The sequence below is a fragment of the Trichoderma camerunense genome (assembly GCF_050948025.1).
Source record: "Trichoderma camerunense strain CBS 138272 chromosome Unknown V8C40scaffold_18, whole genome shotgun sequence".
Lineage (NCBI taxonomy): Eukaryota > Fungi > Ascomycota > Sordariomycetes > Hypocreales > Hypocreaceae > Trichoderma > Trichoderma camerunense.
This window is the reverse complement of record NW_028145352.1, coordinates 733532-748850: the sequence shown is the minus strand read 5'-3', so window position 1 is coordinate 748850 and position 15319 is coordinate 733532. Positions and strand designations below refer to the sequence as shown.

The 15319-nt window shown below is 52.8% G+C and overlaps 5 protein-coding genes across 5 annotated transcripts; 4 read left to right on the top strand and 1 right to left on the bottom strand.

The window, feature by feature from the left end:
• Window positions 1-242: 242 nt before the first annotated feature.
• Window positions 243-2522, top strand: V8C40DRAFT_81782 (Sds3-like-domain-containing protein). The gene is made up of 2 exons (XM_083223471.1): window positions 243-889; window positions 1079-2522. Exons 1-2 carry the CDS (start codon window positions 485-487, stop codon window positions 2324-2326), a joined length of 1653 nt encoding a protein of 550 aa, XP_083069615.1. The 5' UTR covers window positions 243-484; the 3' UTR covers window positions 2327-2522.
• Window positions 2523-3278, top strand: V8C40DRAFT_81783 (uncharacterized protein). Its single transcript, XM_083223472.1, has one exon. The coding sequence runs from the start codon at window positions 2719-2721 to the stop codon at window positions 3208-3210; it is 492 nt and encodes a 163-aa protein (XP_083069614.1). The 5' UTR covers window positions 2523-2718; the 3' UTR covers window positions 3211-3278.
• Window positions 3279-4568, bottom strand: V8C40DRAFT_81784 (uncharacterized protein). The gene has a single exon (XM_083223473.1). The coding sequence runs from the start codon at window positions 4195-4197 to the stop codon at window positions 3346-3348; it is 852 nt and encodes a 283-aa protein (XP_083069613.1). The 5' UTR covers window positions 4198-4568; the 3' UTR covers window positions 3279-3345.
• A 2520-nt stretch (window positions 4569-7088) lies between these two features.
• V8C40DRAFT_277079 (ARS binding protein 2-domain-containing protein) lies at window positions 7089-9306 on the top strand (the record flags this gene model as incomplete). Its single annotated transcript, XM_083220926.1, has 2 exons — window positions 7089-7469; window positions 7567-9306. The coding sequence occupies 2 exons, from the start codon at window positions 7089-7091 to the stop codon at window positions 9304-9306; spliced, it is 2121 nt and encodes a 706-aa protein (XP_083069612.1).
• Window positions 9307-11574: 2268 nt separating this feature from the next.
• Window positions 11575-15064, top strand: V8C40DRAFT_254198 (uncharacterized protein). Its single transcript, XM_083217770.1, has 4 exons — window positions 11575-12178; window positions 12327-12428; window positions 12545-13128; window positions 13228-15064. The coding sequence occupies exons 1-4, from the start codon at window positions 12138-12140 to the stop codon at window positions 14487-14489; spliced, it is 1989 nt and encodes a 662-aa protein (XP_083069611.1). The 5' UTR covers window positions 11575-12137; the 3' UTR covers window positions 14490-15064.
• Window positions 15065-15319: the final 255 nt, after the last annotated feature.

Here is a 15319-nt window from a genome sequence, read left to right as displayed (position 1 = left end):
GGATTCATTGCAGCCGGGAAAAGTAGAGAGAATCATTGTAGATTAAAATACACAGGTTTGAGTAATTATTACTGTTTTCTTTATTCAGTAATATTTTCTTCTGCTGTACAGTAGACAAAAAACAAGCTTCGTCGCCGCCATTAGAGTTGAGCTGGATCTGAGGCGCCTCTGACCTGGCGCTGAGAAAATCCATAAAAAGGCGGCAGAACCACACCACTCACTAACACCCCCGGGACTTAGACGCAAGACCCTAGCCAGCCTTTTGCTCCGAAACCTCACAACCAGTCGACTTGCATGCCATTACGCAAAACCTCTGCTCGCGGCTACTCTCACTCGAGCTGCTTATTCTTTTCTGTGCCGTCTGCAGATTCTCTTCATACACACTATTTACTAGCTTCAAGCAGAAAACTACTCTCAGACGACATCCACGCTTCTTCTCAGCCTCTCTCTCTCAGCCTCTCTCGCTCTGCTCCCTTGATCCGCCATGGAGGCGAGCGAAGGAATCGCCTCCGCCGTGGGCGTCAAGCTGGATCGGCCCTCTCCAGCAGCAGCCTCGCAATCCAAGCGTGACCGCAAGCGCCAGGCTCTCGCCGACCGTCTGTCTGCCTTGAACGACAAGCTGCAGCGCGACCGAGACCTGACGTACCGCGACCAGCTCCAGAAAATCCAGTACGAGGTCGGCCTGGTCCAGCGCTTCGACCCGTATGATTCCAACGCCCTCGAGAAGGCCGCCGAGCTGCTTCAGGAACACAGACAGGCCCAGGGGCCGCCGGTGCTTGCCGATGGCGCCCGGAGCCTCATGGACATGGCGGGAATCCGCTTCCCAGACTTCATTGACGAGGTGGAGGATCTAATTGAGATTCGCGATTTCCAGCTGGTGCAGTCCAAGGTGAGTAGAATCACACGCACACACATACACATGTACACGAATACGGCAAGAGAGACGAGACAAGACATCATACTTTTCCCTCTCTCCTCTTTTGCTTTTTAACCCTATTTTTCTGGAACCCTGCCCTGCCCTGCATCATGGCGTCACTTATAATCGCCGGCTAACACATGTCGGCCTTTGTCAAACTAGAACGAATACGAACGCAAGGTGCAAGAGTACAAGAACACGCACGCGTACAAGGTCGAGACGGCCAAGCGGGAGCACCGAGCTCTGACCGAGACGCTCCGCGATCGGCTCATCAACAGCCTCACACAAAAGAAGAACCGCCTGAACCGAGAAAAGGAAGTGCTGGAGATTAACGACTCCAACGCCCTGCTGCTCAATCCAAACCAATTCAGCCTCACCAACCCCGCCAGCCCCGGCGGTGCCCATGGCAAGCGGGCGACTCGCCTGCGCAAAGATGCCGAAGATCTCCAGGTCTACGCCGACGGCAAGAAGCGCAAGCGCAACCAGGGCGAGGACGACGGATCGCCGGTGCCCTCGCGGCGAGCTCTCGATCCCAACAGCACGACGCCGCTATGGCAGTCGGAAAAGGCGCGCGCCGCTGCCAAGCAGAACGGCCCCGTCTACAGCATCGACAAGCTCTTCACTGACAAGGAGCTGTCTCTCCACTACAACACGGCCGCCCTGGCTGCTCACCAATATGTGCTACGCAACCGCGCCAATGGCACTGCCTCTTCTCCCGACGGTAGCGACTCGGGCAACGGCGACGGCAACGACATTGACAAGGACGATGCCGACTCGCAGCCTTCTGCCGCCCCCATGATGGAGCGCCAGGTCTCGCACGCAACTCGCAGCACTAGGGGTGGCGCGAACCAGAACTTTTTGGACGACAAGATCCTGGGCATCGAGGGCATTGCTAATTTTGAGCTCCCGGCCAACCTGGATCTGATCCACGCCCAAGAGCCGCCCAAGATGCCGCCTCCAGTGCCGCAGCAGTACCTCAAGCCGTACCCACGGTCTGCCGACCAGAACTTCCCCGTGCCTCTGTCTCAGGATGACATTGCCTCCGATCTCTCCGTCATGGGCTTCTTCAAGCAGTACGACCAGAGCCACAAGCCCGGCGCCCACCTCGATGCGCCCAGCGGCCTGCGAAGGATCCTCGAGGCTGTGGCCGTCCCGTACCACCAGGGTCGCTATGTCGCCTTTACTAGTGCTGCCCGCGACGACCCAGAGTACCTCCGTGACGCTCTTGGCATTCCTTCAAGCAACATCCGCGATCAACCCAGCCCAATTCATGCCAGTCTCTCCCTAGCCGCTCTATCGTCGGCAGCCGCAGTACCGATGAGCCGACAGAGCAGCGCTCAGGGCGGTGGCGTTGCCATGAGCCGCCAGGGCACCAGCGGTAGCGGTCGTGGGAAAGGTCGCCGAGGTTGAACTCAAGCCCCATTCGTTCACAGTCATTGGGTTTGACTGAATTGAGCCGCATGCACACTGCCTCTATACCAACAAGGCAGACGAAAAAAAAGTCACATTTTAGGGGGCTAGCAAAAACGGGAAAAGAGTAAAGGAATATGTGCATTTCACGGCATGGCGAAGCGACGGCTGGCGTCCCGGTTTTTTCTCTTTTTATACCTCGACCTATCTATATCTTGTCCCTCTTGGAAGGGGGGCATTGGAGAAGCAGCATATATTGTGTGTTTTCTTTTTGTTTTCTCTTTTCTTTCACTCTCATACCTAAAGTTTCTCTTTCTGTTGTTTGTATGCCAATTCCAATTTTCATTTTCATTTTGCTTTTTATTTTCTGATATTCCTGCTGCTGCTGTTTGATGTGTTGTACTTGGTTGTTTTTTGCGGCCAGTCACGGCTGCTTTGGGGTATCAAAGAGGGATGGTATCTGGATTTCTTTTTTTCGTTGTCATTGTATCTCAAAGTTCCTCGTTTTATACACGATGATCTTTTTTCATTTTTTCCATCTTTCTTTCGATCTTTTCTCTTTTCGTATGGTGGCTAGGAGGGGGATCGGGTCGGGAGTGGCCTGCTGTTGTTATACAGTAATGCTTAGATCGAGTTGGGGGTGGAGACGGCCTTTTGAGAAGACAATAAGGGGGAGCGGATTGAAAGTTAGGAACGCTTTCTCTTCTCGTCTCTTCTTTTTCTTATCCATCATTTTTGCTCTTCTTTCTTTTTTTTTTCTTTTTGCTTTATCGGCCTGGATGGATTGTTATCCCAGGTTCAATGCTACAGTCACTGTCGGCGGCAGGTCCTTCTCACGCGATAGGGAGTTCCAGAGGCAGAGATACGAAATAAAAGGGAAATGACTGTTTGTTATTACATATTCGCAATCTTGTCTCATCTGTGCAACGCTAATATGACCCAACACAAAAGAAAAAAGTGACACCATCTACCATACATGCATACACTCTAACCCAGAAACAGAAAACATATTTCCCCCATTAGTTACCAAAAACTAAAGCACGAACCTCGATGCTCTCGCGGCCCTCGGCATCTACTCTCGTCCTGGGATCAGTAAAGGCAGTGTGAGGCACACGTCCGCCAATACCAGAACCCGGCTTCAATGACTCGCTGTCGAAACACTCAATCAACAGACGCTCATCACCAGTCATGCCACTAGCATAGTACCACTTCTGGTTCGGGTTGTAGTTGATGGCCGCCGTCTCGCCAATGTAACCATCCGAGTAGCGGTGCGAGATGGGGATGACGTCCTTCTCGTCAAGCGTGGAAGTAGATGCCACAGCTAGGGGGTTCGCTTCAACGGGGTTCTTGTTCAGGGGCCGCCAGACGTTGACGATGCGGTAGCGGCGCTGGAGTAAAGCGTCGGCCTCGTCGGGGAAGTACCGGCGCACGCGCTTCTCGACGGAGGCGGCGGTCTGGTCGATGTGCACGCGCAAAACGGGAGTTCGGTGGGCATCCGGGTTAGAGCGGCGGATGGTGTGGTCGAAGATGTAGACTTTATCGGCGCCGGGGATGTTTTCCAACAGCAGCTTCTCGACCTCTGGGTAGTACTTCTTCTGGATGGAAGTATCCTCAACGAAATCTTGCTCTGCGGAGGCGGGGACGCCCTGGATGAGCTGGAAGGCGTCCTTGTCGAGGGTGAAGCTGGACTCGGAGCCGCGGATGTCGTGGATGACGACGTCGTGGAAGTCGTCGCCGTAGTTGCGGCGGGCGAGGTCCTTGGGGTGGTCGTCGCCGACGAGGTTGTAGGGCGCGGAGCCGTCGGCGGGGGCGGTGTAGTAGTTGAGGTTGGCGGTGACGTCGCCGCGGGGGATGCTGGAGATGACGGCCATGGCTGTGTTTGTTTGTATTATATTATATGTGTGGTGATATGGGGTGTTTATTGCCTTGGTGTTTTGGATGTTCAATGGCGGGGTTGAGGATTTGTATGTATGGTGGTTGTAAGTTGTAAGAGGGTATATATATATAATTGTTTTGGCTATTCAATGCCCACGCTGAGATTGAGATGTAGATTGTAGATAATATTGGTATTCGAATTCTATACTCCGTAAGATATATATATATATATACACGCGACAGGTATCGGCCGCTCGATTTCAAATCCAAACTACCGTCATGATGCTGAGTGGCTCGACGTTACTGCGAGCACGTCACAGCAACCCCCACTCATTCGCTGGAAGCCATTTGTAAGGCGTACGGCTTACTAAACCACGCTCGCCGAAACGGGATCATTTTCCTGATGCGAAACCCAATCGCCATTCGCAGGGCGGGCGCGGTGATCCAGTTTTTTTCACAAGCTGGAAGCTTAGAGCATCAATTGCCGGATTTAGCCGCTCTTTGTATGTACATATCTGCTGTACTCATACGCTGATGTTGGTGTTCCCGTGGAGCTGCCGGTGGGAGGGGCTACGCAAAAGCCTAATTCAGCAGCGTCTGGTTAGTAATTGTGATCCTTTGGAATTATTGTGGGAACCAGCCTCGGCGATGGTGCAAGATTTTGGTGGGAGGATGGTCGTGCGGTAACGAAAAACCATGCCCAATGGTCTAAGGTTCTACCGAGGTGACCGCGACGGCTAAGGAAGATATTTCCCGTTACGATCGCTCTGGGAATGAGTAATTGCAATAATTACACATGCAGGTGTGCCCGGCAGCTTTTGGTCAGAAACAAGGCGTCGATGGATTCTTCCGCTACTACTTCAAAGGGACCTATGCTTTTCCCCACTTTGGGGTTTTTTGTTGGATTGCTTCTCGTACGAGTAAGGTATTCTTTTTGTTTTCTTTTGCCGCTGGAATCCGAAATGGCATGATCTGAGTAAAAGAAAACGTGCTTTCAACTTATTCTTTCTTCTTCCTCGCATTTCCAAGCGAGATGGAGGATGTGGGAAAGAATTCTAAGATGCCGATATTTGTCCTTTGTCCTTCAGGGTAGCTTGGGTAGGTAAGCTAGGCGAGATATCCGAGCCAGATGATCTCCATGTGATTTGCGCCCCAGATATGAGATTCATCGCACTCTGGCTGGGGCAGACGGCTTTTTCCGTGTCTGCTGCTTAATATTACGGGTACGTACTTGCAGCTCTCTAGGGCGGTAGGAAAATCCCCCGTCTTATGTCTTACCAGCTTGCGTCATAGCTGATAGGGTGAAGTATGTACATACATAGCTGCGATAAGCATTCATTTTCCTCTTCACTGCTTCTTCTTCCTCATTTCGCTACTAACATATCATGCTAATATCTGGTGCTTACTACAGGCACCTAGTAGTACTAACCTCTTCCAACTAATTCTGGTAGCTAGCAGCTGTATCAACCCCTTCATACATGATCCCAACTGCTATATTCCCTCATCCACCATGGAGATACTATCAGCCACAAATTAAACACGGGGAAGCAAGAAAAAGGAGAAGCTCTCATTCAAGAAAATCCCCACGCTCCCATTGGCTGTCCGCACGGGATGTTGTGCATGGTTCCTTTAGATTCTCCAGTCGCCTTTGCGTCTCATGATTGGGCCAAACCACCCAAAAAAAGTGCCAAGGGGGGGGGGGGGGGCTGCTGCTGGTACACTTGCCCGTCCATCCAGAAGGAAATTGAAAACGGCCAGCTAGCAAAAGTCTCCTGTTTTCCCTCTTCCCGACCGAGATGCGAGACAAAAACGGCTGTGAGCTGACTTGTCAGTTGTCCCAGCCCATTTCTTTCCGAAGGCTTAGCGCGGGCTTTTAGTGCGTGCAACGTGCGCGAGGGGAGATGTTCGCACATTGCTCGAGGGAATCAACTCGTCACCAAGACCGAGGAATTGGGACTGTTGGAATTGTGGCGGCGCCAGAGTTGCGTTGCTGAATTAACCTTGGTCTTAGACTACTGCCAATGTGCGAGCGTTTCGTTTACTATTACTTGCCTACCTTGGCAGTCCGTGGGATATGATGTGCAACATAGTGCTAGTAGTACTCGTATGGATGTGATAATATGCAGATGCATCGGACATTAGCCTGGCTGCTAAACTTACCTGCAGGCGCACACCAAAATCAAATCAAATCAAATCAATCAAAATAGCACAGCTAGCACGATGATTACCGCCATCTCAGCAAGCAAGCAAGGAACACGGCAATTAATCAATCAATCACAAGCTACTACTGTACGTGGGATCGTCTCGCCTCCCTGGGCTTGCAGCTCAACCGCCCTCGTTAGCATGTTCCGGTGCTATATTTAGCCCTGCGCACTGTCGCCGGCGGGTGCCGCTGCGCCAATGATTTCAGCCACGGCAAGGCGACTAGCGAGCCACGCTCCTCGCCGCGAAACGTCATGTTTGCACTTGGGCTTTCGCTCCAGCTCTGCCCTTGAAGCAAATCCGTATCTTCGACAGTCTACGAGAAATTGGTTCTCCGTTTGACCGCCAGGCGTCCGCATCATTGCCCCCCGTTGTCGTGCCTTACAGTACCTGGACTGAAGCTGATGCGTCGCTGTCGGGAAGCTGCGCCATGTCCTAGTGCCCTGCTCGTGGTCAAGTAGCCGAACTGACTGCGGGCGCGTCTGAACGAAACGATTCCGCGGAAAAGGGAGAGACGACAAAAGCACCGACAACAGGCGACGAGAGGCTACAGACGATATACGAGAAGCCGAGGGAGACGGAGACGGAGAGGCCGTCGCTGAGGGAGAGGCATTGCGGGCAGCGATAGCGACACAGAGACACGGGCAGAGAAAGACATGAGAGCTCAGCACGGCCTCTTGCAACAATGTCCTCTCCGCAAGCCATGGCGACGCAGACCAACATGGCTGTCTCAAACCCGCGCCCCATGGTCCAGCGGTCCTCCCTGCCCGATCGCAACGTGACGCCCGACACCCTCGAGGACGCCTTTGTGCGCTTCATCTTTTACTGCAACCCGGCGCTGCCGCTCGACGCCGACACCGAGAGCCTCCGAGAGGCCTTTGCGAACCCCCCGAAGAGTGGAGGCAAGAGCTTCAGCCCCTTTCTCATCTTCGACCTGGTCCAGAGATTCTACCGCAAGGAGATCAAGACATGGACCGAACTCACCACTAGGCTCGGCGTCGAGCCACCGGACCTGTCCAAGGACGAAAGCGCCCAGAAGGTTGCCCAGTACGGCGTCCGTTTAAAGGTATGTCCTCGTCGGCAGCCTGTGCGCTCTTCATTGTCTTTTCCCGCCGTCATCTCCGTTATTTAGTCAATGGTGATGAGCCACTAACATGCCTTAGAAATGGATGAATTCTATGCATGTCAAGGCGTTTTTCGAATACCTCATGGGCATAAGCAACGATTACTGGACTGAGATTCCAGACGACCCAAATCCCACAGGACAGCCTGTTCGTGATGGCGTTGCCATCGAGGATGACATGGCCCTGAGGGCTCTTTTACCCCATATTCGTCCCAAGAGGGGCCGTAAGAGGCCCGAGGCGGACGACAGGACCGACTCTCCGGTGGCTCAGCGACAGCGCCTATCACCTCCATCTGCAATTGATGGTCCTCGGGCGACGTGGTCGGCGCATCCAGATGCACGAGCCCAGGGCGTGCCGATGGATCCCTCGAGACCCGGCGCCGCAGTTGCTTGGGGCTTCAACGACTCCGTGCAGACTCCGCTTTCTCGATACCCTAATTCCGCCATAACACCCTCAACCAGGAGCTCCTTTTGGGACGATGCGTTGGAGCCCCGGTCTGCCATCTCCCCATCCAAGCCTAAGCTTTCCACCCATAGGCGGGGACCCAAAAACGTATCCTCGGCGTGGAAGCCTGGAGGAGCTGACGCCAGCGTCAAACCAAGGGGAAGGCCCCCGATTAATCGCACGCCCGTGGAGCCCTCTCCTCCTAACCCTCCGCCCATGACATCGTGGGCCCCGACCCCCGACAGCAATCCATCTGATGGCCCCGTGGCCGTTATGCCCAAGGAAGGCATACCAATGACTCCCGATGTGACTCAGATGCACCCACAGATTCGCAACCAAGTCGTTGCTCCGCGCGCAGATGCCGTGTCGCCTGTACAAGCACGGGCGCCGTCACAGGTGCACATCATTGCGGCCCCTGCGTCTTCTAACCTCCCCGTGGCCGGCGTGGGCATCAACCCGCTCGACAACGCCAGACCTGCTCGGCCTGCTATTTCTCTGCAGGTTCCCGAGAGGCAGGGAGGCATAGTTCGGCTGGCAACACCGCCGCTGCCGCCACCGCTCCCCCCACCGCTGCCCATGGTCCCCGTAAACGACCTACCGGCAAACGAGCCTCCGCCGCTCCAAGGAATTCCTGTTCAGGCACCGCCTGCACCGCAGGCTAATGGGTGGGATCCGTTCTCGCAGCCGCCCGTAGCGGGAGTATACGAGACCAGCGCCGTTCCACCCTCTGCTGGGGCTACCAGCCAAGCTGGCTCAACGTCCAACAAGGATGTGCCTCAGTATTTCTTTGAGGATTTGGACGATCGTACCAATGTAGACGGGCTCATATCCTACTTTACGCATGTGTTGCACAACTCAGACTGGGTGGATCCCCATGGTAACCAGCAAGAGATTGCTGGCATGGACGAGTGCACCGCCATGGTAAATGCCACGGTGGAGCACATGTACAAGAATGCCGAGTCGTCTCAAGCGTTTCTGATCAACCTGGCGGCGTTGTGCGGCGCGAAGATGCTCATGACCAACCGCCCGAGGTGCTACCGGGTCGAGACCTCGGAGGGCGTCTACACCTATTATTTCGACTGGCAGTATCGGTTTGGCCACCTCAAGGGGCAGTTCACCATGACTCATAGCGTGCCGGTTACGATGTGGAAGAAGCCGGGGCCGGGAGAGTCTGTCGGGACGTCGGAGGAAGGCGGCCCGTCGACGGCAGGGAATCTGACATCGGAGCAGTGGCAGGCCAAGTATGGTGCTCTCATGGACGAGATAGAGAAGCGTGACCGGGAACTCTTTGAGATGCAGAACAAGGTGATGGAGTCGATGAGGAGAGATACCTGAACGCACCCACACGATACCTATTTGCATTTGGTCTTTTCCCTTCTTTATTTCTTCTTCTTCTTTTTCTTCTTCTGCCATTTCTTTTCATTTCATGTCATTCATATTTCTCATTTGGTGAGGAATCCCGGCGCCCTTTTTGTTGCATGATACGGAGGGGGGAAACGGAAACTGGGTAATGAGATTTTTTAGGGTATACATACATGGGTACACACTTGGCGACGGCATGGAAGGACGGACGGAACCTCCTTATTCCAAAGGTATATCAAGCTGGGAGCTGTTGGCTAGCCTCTCTGCACAATGGCGTTGTGACCGCAATCATTTGGTCATGTTTTTGGATATCAATTGCATTAGGCTGCTACTGGTGTAGGTAGCTGAGAAATGACGAGAGGGCTTTTTGCAGGCCTTGTTGAATTCGGTTTGACTTTTTGCGTTTGGATGCTCATGCTGTCTTTGTGGAGTGACTGGAATGTGAGAGGAGCAAATGTTTGTCACCTTGGGAGATTGTTCGCCCGTGAAGTTTGAGGTTTGCGGAGGAAATATTAGGGGAAGCAAAAGTGAGCGAGGAGGGTGACGTGTTGGTCTTTATGTTCCGGATACCTGCTCTTGAGCTGTGTGAGTGAGTGGGCGGCGGCTCAGTATGAGTACACTGGAACAGCTGGTGAGGTGATGTGACGTGAAGTGATACTGATTATGATTGGAAGAAGCTTGATTTCCTTTAGAACCCCCCTAGTATGGATGGAAGTGTTCTTGTGCTGCCAGTAGTATAGTACAAAGCGGTTGATGATGTTATACTTAGGAACGTACAATGAAATGATATTTTGTCTTTGAAATAGGGCGGATTTGATGGACTATGCGCTGCTTTATTATGCAATGCCAAGAACGTCTATAAAACATCGGGCCACCTTTAAGGTTAAGGTTCGATAGTGTCATGGAGCTGTCAGATAATTACGTCGCCCCGGGTTTTAGATGAAGCTCTAGAAACGATGGGTGTTGCGGGTGGTGAGATGGAAGCTGTGCTTAGCCTTTTATGACTGTTTCTTGGAATGTATTTTCCCCAAATTACTATTTACTACCTAACATGTAGGTATTGTTATATTGTTATTGTTATGCTATATATAACCTGTGGATATATACTGTATACATCGATTGATGGGAACTACAGGTTTGAGAGCTCACATAAGTGCTAATTCGAGATCGGCAGTTTGAAAGCGTTGGTTGGTCTGCCCACTCGTGGGGTTGCAGCAGCATTGATCAGTACAATTTAATGGGATCGCTCACTGCAACACTCCGCTCCGATGGTCTGGGCAATGCCGCTCGTCCTGTCCACTTTACAGGCACTTGCTCAGGCCGCTGCCACAGTACAACACTGTAAGCTTGCCACCAACCGCTATTGACAGCTGGAGCCCCCAACTTCAATATTCGCACTGTATTGTACTGTATTGATGCACACTGACACCAACCGGCCCCCTGGGAGGCGCAAATTTGGCGCTGTGAGTGGCCGCGACTTGCGGGCGAGGGACAAGTTGTGGAGAAGCGACACCCAGTTTGGTGAGACGGATCCCCGCAAAAGGCTTGACTCTTACTCGTGCTCTGCTTCCTTTTGCTTCGGTACTCGTACAGTGCAGTTGGTCTCGCCTCAGAAACTTGGCCTCCTTCTGACTGAGACTTTTGGGTTTTTGTTCCATGTCGCCTTTTCTGTCTTTGGGGAGCGGCTTGTCGCGTGCCGGTTCCACGTGTTTTGGCTGAGCCTATTGTTCTTTTTCGGAGACGCCGAGAAGCCTCTTTTCCTTCAATGTTCTATTTTCTTATTCTTGCGGGCAATTCACCCCGGATCCTCGACAAACTCAATGGAAAGGAAAAAGCGCCTCCATCCTCTCATCCTGGTCTTCCGACGGACGGCGTCAGAGTGAGCCATGGCCACAGACTGCGCTGCGCATCGCCTGCGCACTCGCACCAAATGGAATCCTTTGCGTTGGAAAAATCCAAAGCCCTCGCCACCCCTGCTAGCGGCCCATGGATGGCTCCATCCCATCCCCCCATGCGATTCCCCCAGTCCTTTGGGGCCAATGCCACTCAACTGGCCTGAAGCCTCACTCTCACTGTGTGACATTTGCTTCGCTCTGGGGTTCTACTCTCGTGCTTTTTCTTCTTCGCCTCCCAGCCAGTGTGTTCGCTGCTCTGATCGTTCTGGCGCCACTGCACTGCTCAGCGGTTTAGCCCGATTTCTTTTCCTTAGCCAGCCTTTTTCCCTCTTGCTCCCCAAAACTCACTCATCCTGCTTCCATGACTTACTACTAATTACTGCCTGTACCTGCTTTTACATCCATACAGCACTGTACAATCCATACTATTGGCGCTCCACCTGGCCTTCCTGGTGCTTCTCCACGTCCAAGGAACAAAAAACGAAGCGGCCAGGTGGACCAGACCGGACCGGATCAGACCAGACGCCCAAGCCATAACCAAACCGGCTTTTCTGTTACGCGCAAAAGAGTTGAATCCCTCCGGCTAGCCGTTTGTACTGTACTGTACTTGCGTCTGCTCCTTGCTTTCTCTCCAGCTCTTTCGCTCGTCCTTCTCCATCCCCCTTCTTTCGAGTCTCGTTTTGCCCTCGAATCAAAGCCAGAATCTCCCCGGGCCGATTTTCCCAAGGCTGCACGCACTACCCAACTCACCACTCGCTGCGACGTATCGTATCCGCTCCCCCGTCTCCGTCCCGCCCTCTGCAATCGCAGCTCGAGCGAGAGATTGCCAGAGGGGGATCGGGAAGATCCCCACATCTTTTGTGTGTGTTGACGCTTCCCCGGATTTGCTCGCCGTGGCCCATCACCGCCATGTCATCATCGTCGCAAAGCCGGGTCGACGAGATTACCATGTATGTGAAGGCTATCTCTGGATATGATTTGTCTTGTCCTTGTTCTTATTGAATGGTGATGTGATAATGACACTTTATCAACACCATATACTGTGTCTTTTTCGTCTTGAAGTCCCCTGCTGACCGAATCTCTCTCTCTCGCCCGCAGAGCCTCGAATGAATATCATGTCTCGTCGTCCTTCTCGGCCGAGGCTGGAGAAGACCGCCGCAAGTCGCAGCGTGTCAATCTCAATGCAAACACAGAGGCAAAGTAAGTAATAAATGTTTCTCCCACCCGTGTCTTTCCCACGTGGTGAGAGGCCCCTCCATTCGTTCATCCCGGAACCCATCTAATTGCCGATCCCTTTTTTTTTCTCCGTGTCTTAGAATCAAGAACCCACTCGTCGGCATCCCGCGACGAACTCTGCTGGCCGACGTCGACGAATTCTGCCGCTCCAAGAACCTGGAGGACCATCGCGACATCATCCGCAAGGGCGCGCTGGTGGCCCAGGATCCCACCGGCTATGAGGACATCACCGGCCCCGAGGCTCTCAGTCAGGGCGAGATTGATGCCCTCCGCAACGAGGTTCTGCACAAGTGGCGCGTTCCCTGGACCTTGCTCCTGACCGTCGTGACATGTTCCGTCGGCGCCGCCGTCCAGGGCTGGGATCAGACCGGATCCAACGGAGCAAACCTCGATTTCCCGACGGCGTACGGTATTGGCGCCAACACCATCCATGACAAGCTCATCGTCGGCCTGGTCAATGCCGCGCCCTACATCGGCACGTCGTTTCTCGGGTGCTGGTTGTCAGATCCCTTGAATAACCACTTTGGCCGCCGGGGCGCCATCTTTGTGGCTGCCAACTTTTGTCTCTGGCCGGTGATAGCGAGCGCATTCTGCAATTCATGGCCTAGGCTGTTGATATGCCGCCTGTTTATGGGCGTTGGGATGGGCGCAAAGGCATCTACTGGTGAGTTACCCTTCTTAATCTCTTCTAGTCTTGAAATCAGGCTGTTTCAAATCACATATACGGGCGTATCCAGAAAAACTGACTTGATACAATGAACAGTGCCCATCTTTGCTGCAGAAAACTCGCCGGCCCCTATCCGAGGTGCTCTCGTCATGAGTTGGCAACTGTGGAATGCATTTGGCATCTTTCTTGGGACGTGCGCCAACCTCGCCGTCAGGGGAATTGGCAAAGAAGCGTGGAGATATCAGCTGGGGTCGGCCTTTATCCCCGCCGTGCCGCTCGTCGTCCTCATCTACTTTTGTCCCGAGTCGCCGCGATGGTACATCAAGAAGAATAGATACAGGGATGCCATGCGATCTTTGCTCCGCCTGCGGAACGACCCCGTCCAGGCCGGCCGTGATATTTACTACATTCACGTCCAGCTCGAAGTCGAGGCCGAGTTTATGGGCAATGGCAACTACCTCCGCCGATTCATTGAGCTCTTCACCATCCCCCGAGTCCGCCGCGCAACCTTGGCAGCCCATACGGTCATGATTGCACAGCAAATGTGCGGCATAAACATCATGGCCTTTTACTCGTCTACCGTTTTCCTAGACGCCGGAGCGAGCACCACTGGGGCGCTCTTGGCCTCGTGGGGGTTTGGCCTGGTCAACTTCTTGTTTGCCTTCCCCGCCGTGTGGACGATTGACACCTTCGGCCGGCGATCTCTGCTCCTATTTACCTTTCCGCAGATGGCGTGGACGCTGCTGGCAGCAGGGCTTTGCAACTTGATCCCCGGGCAGGGCGGCCTTCATCTAGGCTTCGTTGCCTTCTTCATTTACCTGTTTGCCGCCTTCTACTCGCCCGGTGAAGGACCCGTCCCGTTTACATACGCGGCCGAAGTCTTTCCCTTATCTCACCGCGAGGTAGGCATGGCATTTGCCGTGGCGACTTGTTTTCTCTGGGCAGCCGTGCTGTCCATCACCTTTCCCCTGATGCTTGCGAGGTTGGGCGTCATGGGTTCGTTTGGGCTGTATGCGCTCTTTAACATTATTGCCTTGGTCATGATTTTCCTTTGGCTTCCAGAGACGAAGCAACGAACGCTGGAAGAGCTGGACTACATCTTTGCGGTGCCCACTCGCGTGTTTATGAAGTACCAAGTGACCAAGACGCTGCCGTGGTGGTGGAAGCGATGGATCCTTCTTCAGAAAAACGCGACCCTTGAACCCTTGTACACACTGGATGTGGCCGAACACGTCGACACGGACGAAGGCGAAGACAAGTTTGAGAATGACAAGGCCAAGGTCGAGCTGAAGGACATGGTTGGCTTTACACCAGCGGCTGTAAACGCCAGATCGCTCTCCCCCGAAGCTACACCATGATATTTCTTTGGGATCCCCTGTTTTGCTTTCAAGTCATTTTGATAATATTTTCCCCTATGCGATTTTCAGATGGGCGTTATATTTGCTGGTTACTATTTGGGCGTTGATTTTTTTTTTTTTTTGGTTTTGGGATGTTGATTAGCGGGCGTGTGTGTGTTCATTTTTTCGTAACTCATGATACCACGGAAAGAAACGGATGGGATTGGGACGACTACGGCGCATGTGGGAAGCGATACCCCCAGTCAAATGTGTTTTGAAAGCCTTTGGCATTTTTTACCCTCTATTATTTGTGTTTTGTGCCGAAGCACTGTTTTTGAAATGGCGTCGAATATTTGGTTTATCTTTCATGATGAGCGGATTAAGAGTGGATTGATATGGAGATGTGATATATCTTGTTATCTTCATCATGAGCGAATTCAGAGTGGGAGGATATGGAGATGGGATGGGTCTGTTTTAGATGAGCATGGCCATTTTGAAGATTGTATGTACACATTACGACATTTCCCTCGAAAACTAGATGACGCATATATACTATAGTATATAGTATGTGAAGAATGAACAGCACAGATAACACCTGTGCCATTTTGTACAAATCTTTTCATGTTATGATTCATGTTATTTTTTACTTGTACAAATCTTCTCATGTTATCTTTTACTTGCTCACTTATTTACTTGTTCTGTAGCTCTACGTCATCTACACCTAGCTGTAATGGATCCCACCCAAACCAGCTCCCCCATCTTCTCCCAGGAAGGGAAAGCTCTGCGACAGAAAAAAAAAAGGGCTCCAATCTCGTGCATCTGCCTTTCTCCGCAGGGGGAACTTGACCGTG